The sequence below is a fragment of the Gasterosteus aculeatus genome, chromosome 10, assembly GCF_964276395.1.
Source record: "Gasterosteus aculeatus chromosome 10, fGasAcu3.hap1.1, whole genome shotgun sequence".
Taxonomy (NCBI): domain Eukaryota; kingdom Metazoa; phylum Chordata; class Actinopteri; order Perciformes; family Gasterosteidae; genus Gasterosteus; species Gasterosteus aculeatus.
Window position 1 is genome coordinate 13,711,019 of NC_135697.1, and position 17,887 is coordinate 13,728,905.

General features: G+C 47.0%; 3 protein-coding genes across 9 annotated transcripts in view; all 3 read right to left on the bottom strand.

Annotated features, from left to right (window-relative positions):
- Window positions 1-468: 468 nt before the first annotated feature.
- Window positions 469-4,182, bottom strand: LOC120827102 (glutathione S-transferase A). Its single transcript, XM_040189769.2, has 7 exons — window positions 3,603-4,182; window positions 3,123-3,505; window positions 2,672-2,737; window positions 2,472-2,577; window positions 1,266-1,384; window positions 1,091-1,173; window positions 469-970 (listed from the first exon to the last, which is right to left on the bottom strand). The coding sequence occupies exons 2-7, from the start codon at window positions 3,288-3,290 to the stop codon at window positions 838-840; spliced, it is 675 nt and encodes a 224-aa protein (XP_040045703.1). The 5' UTR covers window positions 3,291-3,505; window positions 3,603-4,182; the 3' UTR covers window positions 469-837.
- Window positions 4,183-4,484: 302 nt separating this feature from the next.
- Window positions 4,485-6,853, bottom strand: LOC120827103 (glutathione S-transferase A-like). Its single transcript, XM_040189771.2, has 6 exons — window positions 6,527-6,853; window positions 6,336-6,401; window positions 6,048-6,153; window positions 5,567-5,682; window positions 4,860-4,945; window positions 4,485-4,747 (listed from the first exon to the last, which is right to left on the bottom strand). The coding sequence occupies exons 1-6, from the start codon at window positions 6,692-6,694 to the stop codon at window positions 4,615-4,617; spliced, it is 675 nt and encodes a 224-aa protein (XP_040045705.1). The 5' UTR covers window positions 6,695-6,853; the 3' UTR covers window positions 4,485-4,614.
- Window positions 6,854-7,515: 662 nt separating this feature from the next.
- The window catches only part of fhod3a (formin homology 2 domain containing 3a), a 42,944-nt gene continuing 32,572 nt past the window's right edge, over window positions 7,516-17,887 (bottom strand). For 6 of the 7 annotated variants that reach the window (XM_078080847.1, XM_078080846.1, XM_078080845.1 and 3 more), the window contains 14 exons: window positions 16,848-17,068; window positions 15,366-15,656; window positions 14,453-15,171; window positions 14,165-14,305; window positions 12,628-12,786; window positions 12,366-12,548; window positions 11,561-11,680; window positions 11,261-11,422; window positions 10,948-11,138; window positions 9,874-10,078; window positions 9,723-9,746; window positions 9,274-9,502; window positions 9,009-9,173; window positions 7,516-8,858 (listed from right to left, as the gene is read on the bottom strand). In XM_078080847.1, the coding sequence (XP_077936973.1) occupies window positions 8,776-8,858; window positions 9,009-9,173; window positions 9,274-9,502; window positions 9,723-9,746; window positions 9,874-10,078; window positions 10,948-11,138; window positions 11,261-11,422; window positions 11,561-11,680; window positions 12,366-12,548; window positions 12,628-12,786; window positions 14,165-14,305; window positions 14,453-15,171; window positions 15,366-15,656; window positions 16,848-17,068 (2,893 nt within the window). In that variant the 3' untranslated portion in view covers window positions 7,516-8,775. The remainder of the gene's footprint in view (window positions 8,859-9,008; window positions 9,174-9,273; window positions 9,503-9,722; window positions 9,747-9,873; window positions 10,079-10,947; window positions 11,139-11,260; window positions 11,423-11,560; window positions 11,681-12,365; window positions 12,549-12,627; window positions 12,787-14,164; window positions 14,306-14,452; window positions 15,172-15,365; window positions 15,657-16,847; window positions 17,069-17,887) is intronic. The other variant, XM_078080842.1, reaches the window with a different exon arrangement.

The following is a 17,887-nucleotide window of genomic DNA, read 5'->3' on the forward strand; positions in this document are numbered from 1 at the left end:
ATCAGGATGCCGGGTTCTTCCTCAAGAAACATGAACCCATGCTCATTTAACACGTCGCAAATGCATAAATCGTTTTTTGTATTCAAATAATAGACAGTCAGTAAAGTGGCGCTGCTCTGCATTCAAAACAAAATAGGACATTTGCCTTTCATGTAAACAAGCTTCTCTCCGCAATGCAAAGTCACGCCAACACAGGATATTTCACTTACCTTTGAGCACAGACAACCGGTTTAGGCCCAGCCATTGGAACAATAAAACCACCTGGTGATTGAGACTTTGCCTTACTGATAAGGGTTTACAATGCAATACCCTAAAGGGTTTATAGTGCAATACCCTAAAATATGTCTTACTCAGCCGTGACATTTATTTGGCTTTTGTTGTTGTATATTAAAATATAAGATATCTAAAAAAAAAAAAAAAGGTTGAAACCTATGAAACCAAATCAAAGGAAGACTCAAAATCCATTAAAACGGTTAGTAGCTTTTGTTTATATCAGTCGACAGACACTGATGTTAAATATACGGGCAGTAGATCTTGTATCCAGTGTAAAGCTCCCATGCCAACAGCACAATTCTGAAGTTTAACAAAAACCTGTATTCATTGACGGATTCGTTGGCAGCGCTTTCACCGAAAACAAATACTGCAAAAACTCAACCTAAAAACAAAAGCTAGAAGCACAATTAGGTCGGAGCACGAACACTCAGAACTCACTGGGAATTACAACGCTTCCTTATCCATTAACAGAAATTACTTAAAAGAGCTGTATCCTATTTGAACAAACTGAGCTGCAACTGCAGTATTTTCATCAAACTGCTGTGAAGACGCGCGTGGCGGCTCTCAGACGTCTTGGAGTCCGCCGTCGCCGTTGGGGTTCTCCAGCCAGTGAGGAGGCCAGCTGGCTTTCACGCTGGGCCGCTCCTTCAGCAGAGCGTGGTACTTTGCCAGTTTGGGGTATTTCTCTGCGGACAACCTGAAGAAAAGAAGGTGGGAGGTATTTGAGCTGCCGTGGTAAGAGACACGCAGCCCCCCGCCCCCCCTCGCTCGGTGGTGCCCGAGTTCAGGAAAGTTGCGACGACCTCCTCCCACTTACCCGTATCGGAAAAGGGTACCGACAGTCGGAAAGATGGCGGCGTCAGCCAGAGAGAAGGACGGTCCGGCCATGTGGGGGCCCACCTGTAACAGAAAGATGGTGGCAAGTAAAGCTACAATTGAACATGCCAGTGTGTGTGTGTGTGTGTGTGTGTGTGTGCACTGTAAACAGTTACCTTCTGCAGGTAACCCTCCCAGAGCTTGAGCTCAGTGGCCAGAGCTTCTTTGTTCCTCTTTACAGCGGAGTCATGCCGCTCTTCTTCAGGGACAAACCAGTCATAGTAGATAACTGCAGCTGCAAAAAAAGACATATTGCTTCAAACGTAGCATTTCAAAACAGCAATCCTTCATTTAAATATGCTTATTTAAATTAAATATAAGCATGCATGCTCAGGCTGAACTATAAAGCACAGTTCAGTTATAATTGTGTAACGATAATGGGTGGAGGGCCACTTAAGGGCCGGATCGCACGAACATTTCTAGTTACGATATCAGCCCACAAACATGTTGCAAAAGACCTGCTGACCAAAGTAGGCCAACTGCAGAAAAATAGGAACAACCAGCTCCGGTCTGAAACTGCCGAGCATGCAAGCCTTTAAATATCCACCATATTCAGAACAACATGTCCATACATGGGGCTGCAGCCCAGCTCTCACACGCAAACACATACATAACACAAAACATCCTAATATGCAGTGGACGAGTGATGATCCGAGAGCCTGAGGGACGGACATCCCTGCGCTCCAATGAGGCTCTCTGAGGGTCCTAAACAGGAGCCACCTCCATCATAGTAAACCAATTAAAAATTCTCTTAAAGACTATATAATCCGAGCGCACTCTCTATTAAGCGCCTTTTGGCCCTGGCCTTTGGCCTTTGACCCTGGCCTTTTCTTTGAATGGGTCCGTGCACGTTAAACTGGCCTTTCCTTTGCACGCTAAACTGTTTTTTTCCTTTGCTGTTGCTAAATAGCTTGAAATAGGTCCGTGCACGTTCAACTGCAGGACAGAATACTCTTGTCACAAATAAACATTGCGATATTGCTTTGATTAAAGTCTCCAGCCTAGTCCTTGTTTCTCAGACACGACACTACCATCAATATATCTCCGGTTACTAAAAATAGGTCAAATATATTTAGTATTATTTAATTAAACTGGTTCTGTAGTTTATAGGAAATATTACAGAGGAAAGCCATGGGATATCTCATGGTGACCTTTTAGCCGCGGTTAAACACACATTTAATGCACTTCGGATTATAAAACAGCAACTCAAAATAAACAACGTGCCCATGTTCATGAAAGCAGGTCGCACAAACACACAGATGCCCCGGGCCTTTTACCCCTCGGTATACTTTGGGATTACTGGGTTTTGATTCATTCCTTACTGAGTTTTTCGTAGAACGTGACGCCCTCAAACAGCCGTTGGTACATCAGGGCTTGTTCAGCAGGGCTGTCCGGGATCAGCTGATTCCCCTGAGACTTGAACTGACTCTGCCGCCCGGAGGAGAAAGGAGACACACAAAGCACGAGGATGAGCTTGGGGTTTGCTTCCATACAGCGGACGGGTTTGTCAAACTCAACTCACCTCCAGGTAGAAACAGGCCGCGTAGGACTCATTCACGATGACGTCTCCGTGTTTGAAGGAGGGAAGCTTCAAAAAGGAGACCACTATGTGAGAGGGTGTCAAACCACGTCTACATCAAGTGCATACATGGCTGGAGGAGCAGGAATTAAGACTTAATTAAGCGTGCACCTGCTTTTAAAAAATACTTCCCCACCTTTGCATGGTCGTTAGTATCTAATAATGTGCATTTTGAAGGAAAGTCCCCTGAGCAGGGTGCATTTCAGTCTAAATTGTCCTCATAAAACCGTGAACCAGGCAGAGTGACACGAATCAAACCACGTGACGAGTCACGTTTCAGCAGCTATGGGGGGGTTTGTTTGTTTTTGGTGTGTGACGTCAGTTAACGCAGCAGGCCGTCGGGCCTCCATTTACCAGCCCGCAGGTCAACGGTGGACTTAAGGCTACCCCGTACCTGTCCCCTGGCATTTATGTCCAACACTTCTTGCGACTTGTGCTCCATCTTGTCGAAGGAGAGCAGCTTTTGGTTGTAGCCCTGCAGCTTCTTCTCCTCCAGCGCGATCATGACCCTCCAGCAGGGAGCCGAGCCGGAGCCCCACAGCAGAGTCATGTCCTGGGCCATGTTCGGAGGGTGAGACGCGATACACCGGACGGCTCGAGGCGAGACTGCACGCGCGCACAGATAGCGGATTCGTTAAACGGATTTCGTTCGCACTCTTTCCGCAGATAACGGGCACTTCTTCTTCTTCTTCTTCTTCTTCTTCTTTTTCTTCTTCTTCTTCTCTGCGCATCACCGCCACCTACTGTGCAGGAGTGTGGACCAGAGTTTCCCACCCCCTTCATACAATAAATAATGTAATTTATATTTATAATTCATTCATAAAAAAAATGCAAATACGTTTAACCGTTTACGTCATTTCAGATATTGTAATACCTCTTCGTGCTCCCAAAGTAAATTCCTCTACCGCCGGTTTTCTCTTCAGCTTGTCTCGCTCGAGTTTGGACTTCATGGCCTTTGAAAAACAACATGCTCCACCGTTTCTACTGTTTGCAGTGCTCACACAGGCCAGTTGCGTGTATATTTATTGTGTATATTGCATTCTTTGGTTCAGCCTTGATTGTCCAATCCCCAGCCTGGTTATTAATATGTTTTCATGCAGGATGCGCCCCCCCTCTGGTTGTCCTCCTTTTCTAGCCTTGATTCTGAATTGCTTCCTGTCTTAGGATCTGTGCATGCTGGGGTAAATGATTGTGGTGTTGTCTGTAGACTATCCTCCACCATTCCTGCAATACACCTTTCAACTGCTTGGGTTTTGTTTTAAAAAATTATCAACTGAGCAACTGTGTCGCTGATAGCGGCGCTGTAGAAGTGAATGTCTGATTCAATGCCATATCTCTTGCAAGTTTTTCAAAGATTGCATGCAAAGCATTATTCCTTCCCCTACATGGCAGAAGCACTTTGTGGTTGGATTCTTTTGTCCTGTATGTCCCTGACAGATTGGCCCAATAGTCTCAAATGCAGCGTCATCTCACCCACCTCTCACCTCGGCGTTTCAATGCGAGCGTCTATCGCCGCTTAGTGGTCAGGAGGAGGTATTACAGGGTGTGGTAATTTCCAATAATTTCCCTTCATCAGAGCTTTAATCTTGGTTTTAAACCAATAGACCTTATTATTATTATTTTTCATAAGAATTTAGAAAATAAAAAATAATTAAATAATATTATAATAAGGTGTAGAGTCTGTCCTTCTGCGGTGCAGTTTGTGCCTCTTTATGGTCAGTGAGCCTGTGCAGTAGCATAATGTCACGCAAAAGTGTTTAAGCCACACAATTTAATAACCACAGCAAATGCATATTTCTTAAAAAGTGCAGCCAGCTAGAACAATGCAATGCAAGGATCATACAACAGGAACAGTTCCAGTGTGTCAGCTGAAGCAGCTTTGAATCTCAGACGTCTTTCATCTTGCCCGATTCCTCTGGGGTCTCCAGCCAGGTAGGAGGCCAGCTGGTTTTGATGCTGGGTCTTTCCTTCAGGGAGTTATAGTAGGCTGCCAGTTTAGGGTAACGATCTTCAGATAACCTAAAGAAGAGAGAAAGATTGATGTGAACTTTCATTTACGAATGATTTATTCCGGTGCATAGATTTAGACAATCATCTTATTAAGACATTTGCTCTTATTTAAACCACTTACTGAAAATGGAAGAGATAAGCGATGTTCGGGTAAACAATCACATCAGCCAGTGAAAAGGTCTTTCCTGCAAGGAAAGGGCCTGGTCCCTAGAAGACAGATAGTTAAATCACATAAAACATTTCTTTACTCTGTACAATAACGAGTGTAAAGTGTGTAAAAATCAACAAGTTGAACCGACAGTAATAACTAGGGTTGTCACGACACTCACAATACGATACCAGAATTCGAAACTACCAAAATACGCTACCGGTATATTTATCTATAACAGTAATTAATAGTTCCCTTTTTGTCCAGCTTAACAAAAGGCATTAATATTATTATTAGCCTGCAGCAAGATATCAATGACATTGACTTTACACGGCTATGTAACGTAGCCAAAACAGCTTTTTTCATTGGGAAAAATCAGATTTCACTACAGATTCTAAAGCATTATTGGTGAGCTTTAGTTGAAAGTAGGGGGATTTTCTCACCTGGAAAGAGCCAGACATCGACCTAAGCTAAGCATCCTCTGTGGCTCTGCATGCCTTTTAATAAAGAATTTGAGTGCAAGCTAAGGACTTTAAGCTTTAACATTTTCCTGATTCCTGATTATCTTAAATAAGGTGCTTCAAAAGTATTAAAAAAAGAAACCTAAAACTGATAGAATAGACATCCAAAGCAATGCAGAAAACCCTTAATTTCTAGCTTGGGTCGTGGTTCAGGTTTACCTTGCTCAGGTATTCCTCCCACAGCTTGATCTCAGCAGTCAGAGCCTCTAGGTTTCTCTTCGCAGCACTGTCGTTTCTTTCTCCCTCAGGGACCTTCCAGTCGAAGTAGATATTCGCTGAAAAATGTGAAAGGCAGTCAGTCGTGACAGCTACTATCAAATTGAATCTACCCTCATAATAGGCCCTAACGCCCACATTGGCCCTAACGCCCACATTGGGTGATTTTGTTTTTTCTGATGTGTAAGCACAGGGGTTATTTAACGAGAGTTTACGCAACATCCGTTTCTTCTCAAGACATTGGAGGTGGCTCAACTAAAGTTTGAAGCTGCCTGAAAATATATTAGCTGAACTACTTATGACCAAGTTGATCGTTGTGTACCACACGGCCTCTGAGAGAGAACAGCATCAGCCAGGTCATTGAGTTTAACTAGGATTCACTGTAAAAACACTTATTTCTGAAAATATCAGTAAAATAACGCACACATTATCTGGTTGAGTCCAACACACTCAAACATGCGCTGGTACATCATTGCTTGTTCAGCTGGGCATTCAGGGACCAGTTTGTCTCCCTGTCCCCCAAACTGGTTCTGTTGTTTGGAGACAAGAAAGGAGGAACCATTATGAACAGCTGCAGGTTGCTCCGGTTTCTTTTCGCCTGGAAGTGCAGGGTGTTCGATGTCTACGAGCCGTTGTTCACAATGAGCCTTGCTTATTACTTCCATGGTGCTACACGGCTGCATACAAGTTTTATAGGGGAACGAGTTCTTACCTCCAGGTACAAGCACGCAGCGTAAGACTCATTCAGGACATAGTCTTTATGTTTAAAGGCAGGGAGCTGTGAGGAAGAGAGTGGAATATGAATGCCAGGTAACATAAAATGAATGTCTGCGTAGAAGGAAAAAGGAGGTTCGAGATGACAAGATTTGCAGCATATCTGGGTGATGCTTAAAAAGAACTTACCTGTGCCCTGGGATTCATGTCCATGACCTGTTTGGACTTATGCTCTCCCTTCATGAAGGAGAGCAGTTTTTGGTTGTAGCCCTGCAGCTTCTTCTCCTCCAGTGCGATCTGGATCCTCCAGCAGGGAGGAGAGCCGTCGCTCCACAGCAGAGTCATGTCCTTGGCCATGGTTGGAGAGTGAGGTGCTTCACCTGAGAGCGGAAGCCCGGAGTTGTGAGAGGTGGATATTATAAGATCTGAGAAGTGAGGCTACAATGTGTGAAATGTCTGGTTATATCAGAAACATCAGAAATGTCTGATTATATCAGAATTGTCTGGTTATATCAGAAAGTCGCTTTGCATCCTGATTGGTGGAATTAGAACCCATCCCATTTTCTTCGTCTTCTCCAAAGATAAGCAACTCAAGACAGTCATGGTAGTTCCCACCCTATCCGAGCACGTAACACGCCTATTTTATTAAGATGTCTTCAAATCAAGGCAACATGATGTTAAATTAAATGACAGAGTATTTCTGTTAAATTATTGCACCAATTCAATATGAATCATGCATTTAGCTGCAAGGATCCACAGGCTTGAGCAACGTAACACTTGGGAAGGAGATACTTCTCTTGCCTTGCAAATACTCTTTGATGTCAGCAGAGGACAGAATGTGAGAACATGTAAGGACACAAAAACGAACGAATCTGACGCTAAAACATGTACGTTTGTGGCCCCTGCAGCTTCTTTTCTCTCCACAGCGATCATCAGTCACCAGGAAGGAGGCGGATCCAGTCTCCCCAGAACGGTCTCATCGACTTGACCAAGGACATACACTACAGGCAGAGTACAGACAGAAGTCAAAGTAACAAAAACAAACAAAAGGACTCAACATTAAAGTGAAATGAGAAGCATTTATGCAATTTATGTCCCCCTCGTTGATCCAAAGGTTGGTCAGCAGGGACGTGTTGTAGTGTGTGTTTGGAAAACAGGGAAGAACGACGTACACATGCTTTTTTTCCCACTCAATGTTTTTATTTTATTTTATTTCTTGCAGTGCAAATACACAGCATTTCAAGTGAAAGTGATTGCAAGCGTCCTTTCGTGTGCAGCTCACGACGTTACATCTACGCAGCAATATTTCCCTGTCTTTGTCTTACTGTGAGAAGAGCAAATGTATCAGCTGAGACGTACATCATCCACACACGTTTCAAGTTCATACAAAGTACACCGTGACCACGGAGTTCAAAGTAAATGACCGAATACCGCTTCTCTCTCGAAGCAACATATTTCTGCTGTGAACATTTCTTATTTTTTGCAATTCACAGATTAGCCTCTTTTTACCCTTTCTCTCCGACTATAATACAGGTTTCTACAGAAATTACAAAAATAATACATCACATGAAACGCACTAAACACGCACACTGTAGTACAAGAGAACTTAGTACCTGGCAGCTGATAAGGGCCTTCAAAATAGATTATTACAATTTTAAAAAATGTCCTTTTATTTTTTTCATTTAATCTTTTTACACTTTACATTATTTCCTCGGAGATAAATACGTCCTTGCGTCTGTGTGTTTGTGAATCAGTTTCAGCATCTTAAACTTCTTAATGTCCGAGCTTTGAAAATAAATATTTTGCCAAAATAAAAAAAAGTCTTACTCGATATAACGAGACCTGTGAATGTGACATTGGTGAGTCATGTGATGAGTGGGAGGCGACTGAAACAATGTGGAGAAGAAGAAAGGCACATCTGATCACGTTGACAACCTTTCACGTTCCTGCCACATGTCGCGTGTAGACTTGTCCCTTGTCGAACGTACAGGTACACGTATTTTGCCTTTATAAAAATGACAATCCTCAGTTAGCCTCTTTGTTTCGTAGACATCTCTTGTGCTCTACTGGATAAGAGAAGAAATCAAACTTTTCTTCAGCCCGTTAATCTTTACAACCAAAATTCACAGCTTTAAATAAAAGGGGAGAGAAAAAACGTAAAAAGTCACAGCTGCAGAAACTCAAAAGCCAAAATGATCCCTTTGGACAAATGTAACATTTCATCTTTATGTTTGGATTAAAAAAGCATCCATTCCTTTCTTTGCCAAGATGAATACACCGGTTTCTCCTTCTTCACCGCTGCAGCTTCATCCCGTCAGGCAAAATCAGCAGCTGGTAAAAACTTAAAGGTTTTGCGACTGGTGAAATCCGACTCTGAAGCCCGTCGTAGGCGGACGGAGGTGTCGCAGAGCTGCGTTTCCACCTCAACCGGGACGGAATTACATTTGTGGTTCCGGGGAATCGGAAAGTCCTAAAGCGAGAGCTTCCTCTGGGGTCAGGCCGCTCTTCAGGGTCCGCCTCACTGTGAGGAGAGAAGACGTTACGTCCCGTGATCACAGTCATGATGCTGGTTTGCACAGTGAATTAATATTTACTATCACTATTGGATAAATAGATCAACACAGCCCTACTTCATGCTAGATACATATTTTGAATATTCTTTGTCTCTCACGTGACTTGCGGTTGGCCCTGGACCTCCTCCTCTCTCTGGGCTGGGCTCTGGTTCCTGGACCCTGAGTGGCCGACCGCACTATCCGCTCCATGATCTCGTCCGCAGAGTCGTCTCCGCAGACCTGAGCGTCCTCCACAGGCGGAGTCCGTGCCGGCATGCTGCGACCTAAACGAGTCACGCCGGTTAAAAACCACGGACAGAAAAAACCTCGGCTGTGGCCTGCAGTGACTCCTCGTTTGTTCCCCGTCGTTCCCATCACACCCACCTCCCCGTCCGGGCCGGGACCTTGTCCGCGTCCGAAGCCCCGGCAGCACCACGCTGGCCTCCTTGTCGCCGGCGCCGCCGCCGCCGCCGCCGCCGAGGCTCGTCCTCAGCACGGCTTTCATGTGCTCGTGCTCGGCGACGTCCTCGGTGTGGCCCAGGCCTCGAAGAGGCTCCGCCTCCTGGCTGCCGCTCGGGCCGCCGGCGCATCCGCTGGAGACGTTCCGGCCGCACTGATGAGGGGGAGCGAGAGTACGAGAGGATGAGGATACAGCGGGTTGTATCTTAAAAATAATTGGGCTTTAAACTCAAAACACACGCCAAAGTTGAAGTGCTGAGAAAAAATGAACTTAAAATCAGTAAGAGTTCAATTGTAAACTCCAGGGTCCAGTCAGGGTTAATGGCTTCATGCACACAAACACACATGCAGACATTCTGCACTCGTGTTGATACCTCACTCTCCTCTTCATCATCAGACTACAAGGGGGAAAGAAAGAGTGGAAATGAAGAACGCAATCCGTCGGCAGGTTAGGAAAGAGAAGAAGAGTTGACAGGCTGAGTGCAAAGGGGCTTCAGTGTGGGAGTGTGTGGGAGTGACGCTCACAGGGGCGTTGACGTCCATGATCATCTTCCCCCGGGTCTTGTTGCGTTCGCGGTGGTCGGCCCGTTTCTGTTTCAGCTGAAGCACGCGGTCGCGGGTGGTGCGGTACTCCAGCGCAAACTCACTGAGGATTTTACTGAACCGGTGGACGCTGACGTCTCTCACGCTGTAGGCCGGGTGACCGAGGAACAACAGGAACGAATGGAACCTGCGAGGGGAGGAAAAATCAGAAAAACTCATTTACCCGTCAATTTTTTAAAGTCCTTTTGGGAAATATTTTGTGTAGTGAAGTGAAAATGATTCAGCAAAGTTTCACTAGACAGGTGAAATTTGCCACTTATACTTACTTAATTACTTTTCCACTTTCAGATAATGGACAATTTACATGGTGAATACATAGTTTTAGATAATAACTTTTAAGTACTGTGAATAAATACATAAAATATCATTAAAATGGCTAAAAATAATGACTAGAAGTGTGTGATCCAATGGTCTGATCTATATTTCTTACTGAAATTTAAAAAATGGTGTGGTGTTGTTAGAGATTTGGTGAAAATACACCTGGATTAATTAACGCTTACACGAAACACGTTGAAGCGAAGCGATCATTCAAAACTGAATAAGCTTTGCTAAAAGTTACAACTTCATTAAATAAAAGTCTCTTTCCATCGTCCAGCTGCACACTAATGGGCCAAATATCAACACTATGATCTTCTGTTGTACTTGAATTTGTGCCACGATTGTAAATAACACACATGCAACGTATTTATCATCAATGCTATAACAATATCAGACACAATTACCAAAATTAAATATATTTAATGTATTGTATCATCAAAATTGCCCTCAATTGTTGCGCACCCTGAAGAGAAAAGCTAAATCGTTTTTATATTATTCAAGTGTTTTCACAGGTGCACTCTGGGAGCGGGTGATTGATAATTGATTGTGTTTGGTCAGCTATACACACAGGGAGGTGCGATTACTTTTGAATGATGTCCAAGGTAGATGACTGCGTATTGATGTTTGTTTCCATCACATCAGTAATTGCACCATACTTTGTTGGTGGGGGGGAACTACCTGTTGATGATCCTGCGGTGGACAATCTTCAGGATGATAATCCTCTCAGCGCAGTCCTTGAGGAAGTCGGACATCTTCTGCTTCAGCTGGGGCTTCATCTCGTGCTTGGCGATCACCTTCAGGTGGTCCCAGGATGCCTTGCAGCGGCGCTCCATTTGACACAGGTTCTCCTGCAGCTGGTCGAAATCCACCTGACAGGAGAGACACAAATAAGGGGCTCGTACAGGCAGGCTGCTTTACCTCAACTTTGACGTATTCCTCTTTACATATATATGTTTTAAAAAAAAGGGTTTTCAGCGGGGGCGGTACGTACTTTTGCGGATCGCGTGATGGCTCCGATCTCGGAGTAGAGGTCGGTGCTCTGAGGGAAGTTCTCCACCACCACGGAGCAGGCGTGATGCAGCAGCGACTGCTTGTGAACCGTGTCCTTCACCTCTGCGACCTTCTCCAAATATGTCATCTCGAAGCCCTTAGCCTGAACGCGTGGACATGCAAACATCATGAGCAAAGGGAACAGGCAGGAAAAAAACAAAACAATTGCCAGAAACTACAGAGAGAAAAGCCGCTGGTGGTCGTATCGCAGCGGAATGAACCTCCGATGGTCATAGCTCACGTTTGTGCCATTGAGAAAGTTCCCCATGGAGAGCAGCGTGGAGAGGATGTAGCGGAGGGTCTTGTTCTTCTCCAGCTGTTCCATCCCCTCTTTCAGATCCTGCAGCGGCTCTGCAACTTCCTGAGCGGAGGAAAACACACACACACACACATCATTAGCTGAGTCGATTAAGACTCCTGAAAACACATGTTTTGTCAGCAGGTGCAGCTCCTCCCGCTCGTTTGAGGTCATGACCGGTCGCGGCAAAGGTTCCCGTCTCGGTCAGCTTTTCGCTATCAAGCGTGTTTCTGATTGCGTGGACCTTTGTTTCATGACTCCCCTGCCTTTCATGAAAATTAAAGACAACTGCATCCTGCAGGAAAGCAGTAAAACTTCACATCACAACAACGGACGGGCAGCGTGTTTCTCATTCTCCGGGTTTTTCGCTTTGAACTCCTGCTCTCGGATGCATTCTTCACCCCAGTAAAACACGGTGTGCCAGATGAGGACGAGGTGCCGCTAATAGGCGTGCATGCTCTTTGATGATGTCACCAGGTTGATGCTTTGCGGATGTTCTACTAAAAGGGGTGGTGATACTGATGCACAAACACAAACGCGCACATGCTCTGCACATTTTCTCAAACCCGTTACATTTGGCTCTGTAACACGTGTGTGTCTGTTTCTGCTTTAATAAAACAATCCACTAGCTCATTATGATCTTAAATGTGCGTTTTTAGTGTTCCCTCATCTGCATTCTCATGAAAAGTATTTAGCTTTTCTTGGGGGGGGGTTGTTTAGCAGTTGAATTCAACAGGTCTTTACAGACCTTCTGCGTTGCCTCGTAGTCCATCTTGAAGGCCCAGAGTTGCAGCCGAGCAGAGAGCTCGCTGATGGAGGACAGAGTCAGCAGGAACTGCTCCGCCGAGCCCAGCGGGACCTCAGGGTTGGCCAGCTGGGCTTCCTGGATCTTCTGCTTCTCCTCCTCCGTGGGGATCATCGTCAGGATTTTCTGAGGACGAAACGGCGTCAGCTGAGTCGAGGACGAGCCCCGCTTCCTTCCGTTACCTCCGACCCGCTGCGTCGCTCACCTCTATGCCCTCCTTGTTGAGGGCGTACTCGTCAAAGTTGAGGATGGCCGTCTTGATCGTGCGAGGAGGAGGCAGCACCGTCAGCCCGATGTTGATGGCGTTGCTCCTCTTGGAGTCCAAAACGATGACCTCCTGGCGCTTGCCGTCTGCTGCCGTTTTCTAGTACACAGAAATACAGAGAGCTTCACAGCTGGGTCTCCCTCGGGCCTCGCTCCGTTCCTTTTCCCTGGGTGGTCCGGTTTACGGGTTAGGATTAAAGGGATCACCCTCCAGGTTAAATTGACTGCAGCCGCGGGAACTATATGACGCGTAGGAACAGGACACAGGCCAACAGTTCGGTCCACACGGTGTGTGTTCACGTAGGTGTTTGTATTGTCCCTGCGTGTGAACAAAGCACCTCAAAAGCACTTGAGGTTATTAAAAGCATTAAATGGAAGGAAGTCGTAACATTTCAGCACTTAAAAGTGTAACAGAGTAGATCCTAAGACCTGATTACTGCCCCTGGTGAGTTATGTGCTCACCATGTGGAGACTGGGAGCCTGCAGCACAGCTGTAGCACAGTTAACACTTTATGCTGTTATGAAATGGAAATGACTGACCTCATTTTCAAAGAATACGTTAAAGAATAGGTTTTCATTTAATGTTAAATATGAGGCCAAAAAAAAAAAAACGGGTGCAATAAAACAAGCTCATACCGACCGCTTAGGTTTAAACCTTTGTGAAATTGATGTGAACCTTGAAATCTCTCATCTTTAAAATCTAAAACACATACTTAATATTCTGATGGGCAACGTAAGGAAATCCATAAACCCTGAAGTGGAGGATCTGCTAGAACAATATCAGTAAAGTTCGCTCCAACCTTTGATGGCTTCAATATTCTGATGGTCCTCTAAGTCCTGGATTCTCTCAACAGCTGACGGCTTTCCTTCAACTGTTTCGATACTCCTTGGAGCTTCAGACCACCATCACACCGTCACATTGTGTGAGGACCAGTGAGTTACTAACTGGTTCCACTCCAACAGGAGTTCAAAGTGTGAGAGGCCTGGATTCAGCCCCCCCACTTTTAACGGACCATACTTTTTTTATTTAGAGGCTTTGTGAGAATTACGAAGGACACCAAACTCAGAGCAAACGGGACCCCGATTAACCCTCAACACTTTTAACTTCAACACCAAACCCATGGACTTTGATGCCTGCAGAGGCAAATAGTTTGTAAGAAAACAGGTATTTCCATGAATCAGTCACCAAATATCAAATCTTTCGATCTGTTGTGGCGAACACTTTTGTCGGCCAAGAATTAAAAAATACACGGCATTTTATTTTGAAAATGCTGCATCACAGTTGTATGATCCACTCTCAACCCAATTACGATCAGACCATCATGTGTGACGTAAGTTGGGCGGTCCTTCCCTTTTAACAGCTTTGTACTTAATAGTTAGGAGGAAGTTAGTCAAGTAATACATTCAGTACCCCACAGTGAGACTATTAACCACTGTTACCAACCTCTTTGATGCCTCTTCAGGCACCGCTTCTTTACCTTTGTAACTGGTATTTCCTTTGATTTAGACTCAAACAGGTGTTCCAGTTTGGCCGTGTCGATTTTCACTGGTTCCAGTTTGGACCAGAATGTGTCTCCCCTCCGTTTGTAGTCCCGGTACTGAGAATCTTGCGGACGCACCTGATCAAAAAAACAAAGCTTTACTGAATTAGGTCGACGCATTTGGTTTGAAAGAGGTAAACGAGAGACTCTCTGAGTTCACGACAAAGTAAAACGAAGGAATAGTTCCCAGTGAACGACGGAGGAGGTGATTGTATCTCGACTCACCTCGCTCCAGAACAGCCTGATTGTCTTCTTCTTCTTATTAAAGAGCGGCTGCTCCGGGGGAGGAGGCATTTGGGCGCCAAAGGAAGGAGCCTGAGGAGGCAGCATCATCCCAATCGGGGGCGGGGGCGGGGGGCAGCCGCCGAGCACGGGCGGGGGCGGAGGGAGGCGGGGGAGGCACGGCGGAGGGGGCGGCGGGGGGGGGTGGTCGCCGCATCCTCCCATCAGAACAGCATCCAGAATGTCTTTGTCGTCGTCCTCCGTCAGGTCGGTGAAGTTGATGTCCCCGATGCGCAGCTCTCGAGGGCTGGCCAGGAGCTGGTCCCAGATGGTGTCCGATTCCTTCTTGGGCGGGGGGGGAGGGGGAGGAGGAGGAGGAGGGGGAGGGGCCTCGGGGGCCGCCACCTCCGGGTGAGGCGGGGCCGAGCCGAGGTCCTTGATCAGCGCGCCGAAGCGCTCGACGAACGGCCGGATGGTCCGGTGGGGCTCCGGCTTGTCGTCCCTGCTCTCTTGGCCGCCGGCCGGTTGCACACCGGCGGCCCGCTGGGCTTCTTTGTCCTCCTCGCCCTCTCCTTCCTCCTTCTCCTTCTCCGCGTCCTCTGCTTCCTCCTCCTCCTCCTCCTCGCTGGGCTTCTTGTTCTGGGAGAACAGCATGTCCAGCATGAAGAGCTTGCTGTTGAGGAGTTTGCTGCACTGGTCGTTCACCTCCGGCTCCTTGAAGCCTGAGAAGAGGAGCACAACAACGTTTGAGGCCGCGATGGACTTTTTGCTCCGGACTTGCGCTCACTAATCGATTGTGTTGCAAATATTCCGCACATTAAAGCTGACTGCAATGGAGTCAAGCAGTGTAAAACGGTACATCAGCTGAAACTATTCTGACGTTAAACCCTTAAAAACCTCGGATGGAACCACCCACCGTTGTCATTGCTCCCCCTCTCCTCTCTCTCCAGAGTGCTGCTGGCCGAGGAGATGCTGGAGGCCGAGCAGTTGTCCTTCTCATTCACTTCCTCATTCTGCCGCTCTTTGTCGCTCAGGATGCCGCTGTCCTCCTCCGCCTCCTCCTTCTCCGCTTCCCGCTCGGACTGTTCACCTTCCTCCTCCTTCTCTGTGGCTGCCTCGTCCTGTGCTTCCTCCTCTTTCTGTTCTTCCTCCTCTTCCTCGGTGGCTTCTTTTTCCTCTGCTTCTGCACTGGACTCCTCAGCCTCCGCTGTGAAAAGTATAAAACGGTCTTTCTTCATTCCCTAAAATGCCCATTTACTACATGCAGAGAAATACCGTCTGAAACGTGTGACCTGCTCTTTGATTTCTGCGACGCCCCAATAAGAAAAACACACCAGGTACAGAAGGCCCGGTTGTTGTTGGCCCAGGGATATGGACAGGAAATGAAGAGCAAAGAAGTTCCTGTTTGTGTCGAAACACACGCGACCACGTTGCTCCACAGCACAGCGCTGTGCAGTGATGCACGCGGGGTTAAAATAACACCACGCCGCGAGGCCTCGTACACCCACCTAAGTGGGCCACAGTACCTCAGCTCATGGCCCCTGCGTGCGCTCGGCTCCAAAACAAGGCTCATTTTCTTACCCGCGTGTGTTTTGGAATTCCTTTTTCAAACAGGCCTTTCAAAAACCCATTTGGCCCTTTCACCCGTATCCTCTCTCTCTGTGTGTGTTGCCCCCCATCCCCCGACCCTTGATGGCGTCCCCTCCTCTCCCTCGGTATTTTCTCGCAATCGGTCTCGCCCCTTCTTCAGGCTGCATGCTAATTCAAACGGGAGGCTGCAAAATGAAACAATTTAAGGTTAAGAGTGATCGCTTTGGGGCCTTCTGCTTTTAATTATACGTATTGACCAGCGGGATCAAAGTCGTGCAAATGCACTTTGCTATTTTGTCTTTGACACACACACAAACTTAGTGTCGGAACTGCTTTTTCTTTGCTGTTATTGTGACAACAACAGCGATTAAACAATGGCCATTAAACATATTTATATTTGGGAGCAACCTATCTACATAGTGCTGGATGACTGTGGAATCCGGCCTTCTCACGCAGGAAGCGATGCGTTTGTTGAAATCCGTCCTCAACGCATCGTCTCATTGCTGTTAACGCCGAGAGAAGTCGCTCATCCACCCAAGACAAATGTGCTCATTTTAACCATTTCACTGGACAGTGAACCAGTTTTAAACATAACAGAGCAAACAGCACTTAAGAGAGGAAACCAACTCTCTTTACTTTGCCCTGCTGGTGTGATTCATGAAACTACCGACATTGTTGTTACAGGACTAGCAGGGTAACGTCACATTTCAAGGGGCCGCAGGCTACAGAATTATAATTAAGTCCCCTAAACAAACAGTGGAGATTTTTACTTGTTAATCCCCCCCAACGTGGTTCTCGGTGGTCCTACCTCTCTCGGAGGGCGCGTAGGGGGCAGCGGCGGCGGTTTCGGCTTCGAGGTCAGCCTCCGCGTCCTCCTGGGAGGCAAAGGAGGACGGGGTGCTGCTGCGCGATGACGAGGGCCAGGCCTCCGCGGGTTCAAAGGTCAGGGCGAGGTCAGGGCGAGTCCTCGACACCCGCACGTGCTCCCGCTCGTACTCCTCCGCCGCCAGACGCTCTACGTTCTTGTACCTGGGGGAGAAGGAGCGAGAGGGAGGATCAGAGGAGGCAGGGCGCGAAGAGGGAGCAAGGGACAACGCGCCTCCTGTCTAGGCTCCATCAGCAGGGCCGCACGCAGTGTTGGCCATTGCCATACAAACAAATCGCCCGAACAACAAACCACTCAAGCGTGTTGTCCCGAAATTATCCACAAACTCGCAGGGGGGGGCGGAACGACGGGAATCAGAGTAAACCTGTTCAAGATGTGCCTCCATCGGCTCTCCTCCCTTTGCCTCCCTTTTCGCTCTCCGGTCCGTTTCTCTCTCTCCCCCCCTTCCAAAACTTCAGCAGACACCCTGCCAGCCAGAACAAAGATTTAGGCCACTGAGTCGGCCGTTTCTCTCTCTCTCTCTCTCTCTCTCTCTTTCTAACCCCTCCTCTTTCCCACCATACCATGAATGTGTAGCGCTTCTGTTCAGAGTTCATTAGCATCCGGCCACTTCAGAGGTCTGAGGAAACTGGATACCAACGCGGGCGCGTGCGTGCGTGTGTGTGTTTGTCTGTTTGTGCGCCCGATCGAGAGGGATGCAAGTGAGTCAACAATGTGTGATTTTGCCAAACACCTGCAATGTGTCTTTAAATCCTTAATCACGTAAAAGGGTTAAGTTGCCGATCTGCTGAGCTGAACCGAGCAGACCGATTAAAAGGGTAGAGAACCTGGTCGATCTCCCCAGTGGATACATCTCCCACTCAGCAGCTCATCTCCCGCTCCGGCTTTCTGTCTCTGGATCAAACCGAATCAGACTGAATCGAGTTTGTTCAGCCATCACGCTCTCCAGTGGATCCCCTGTT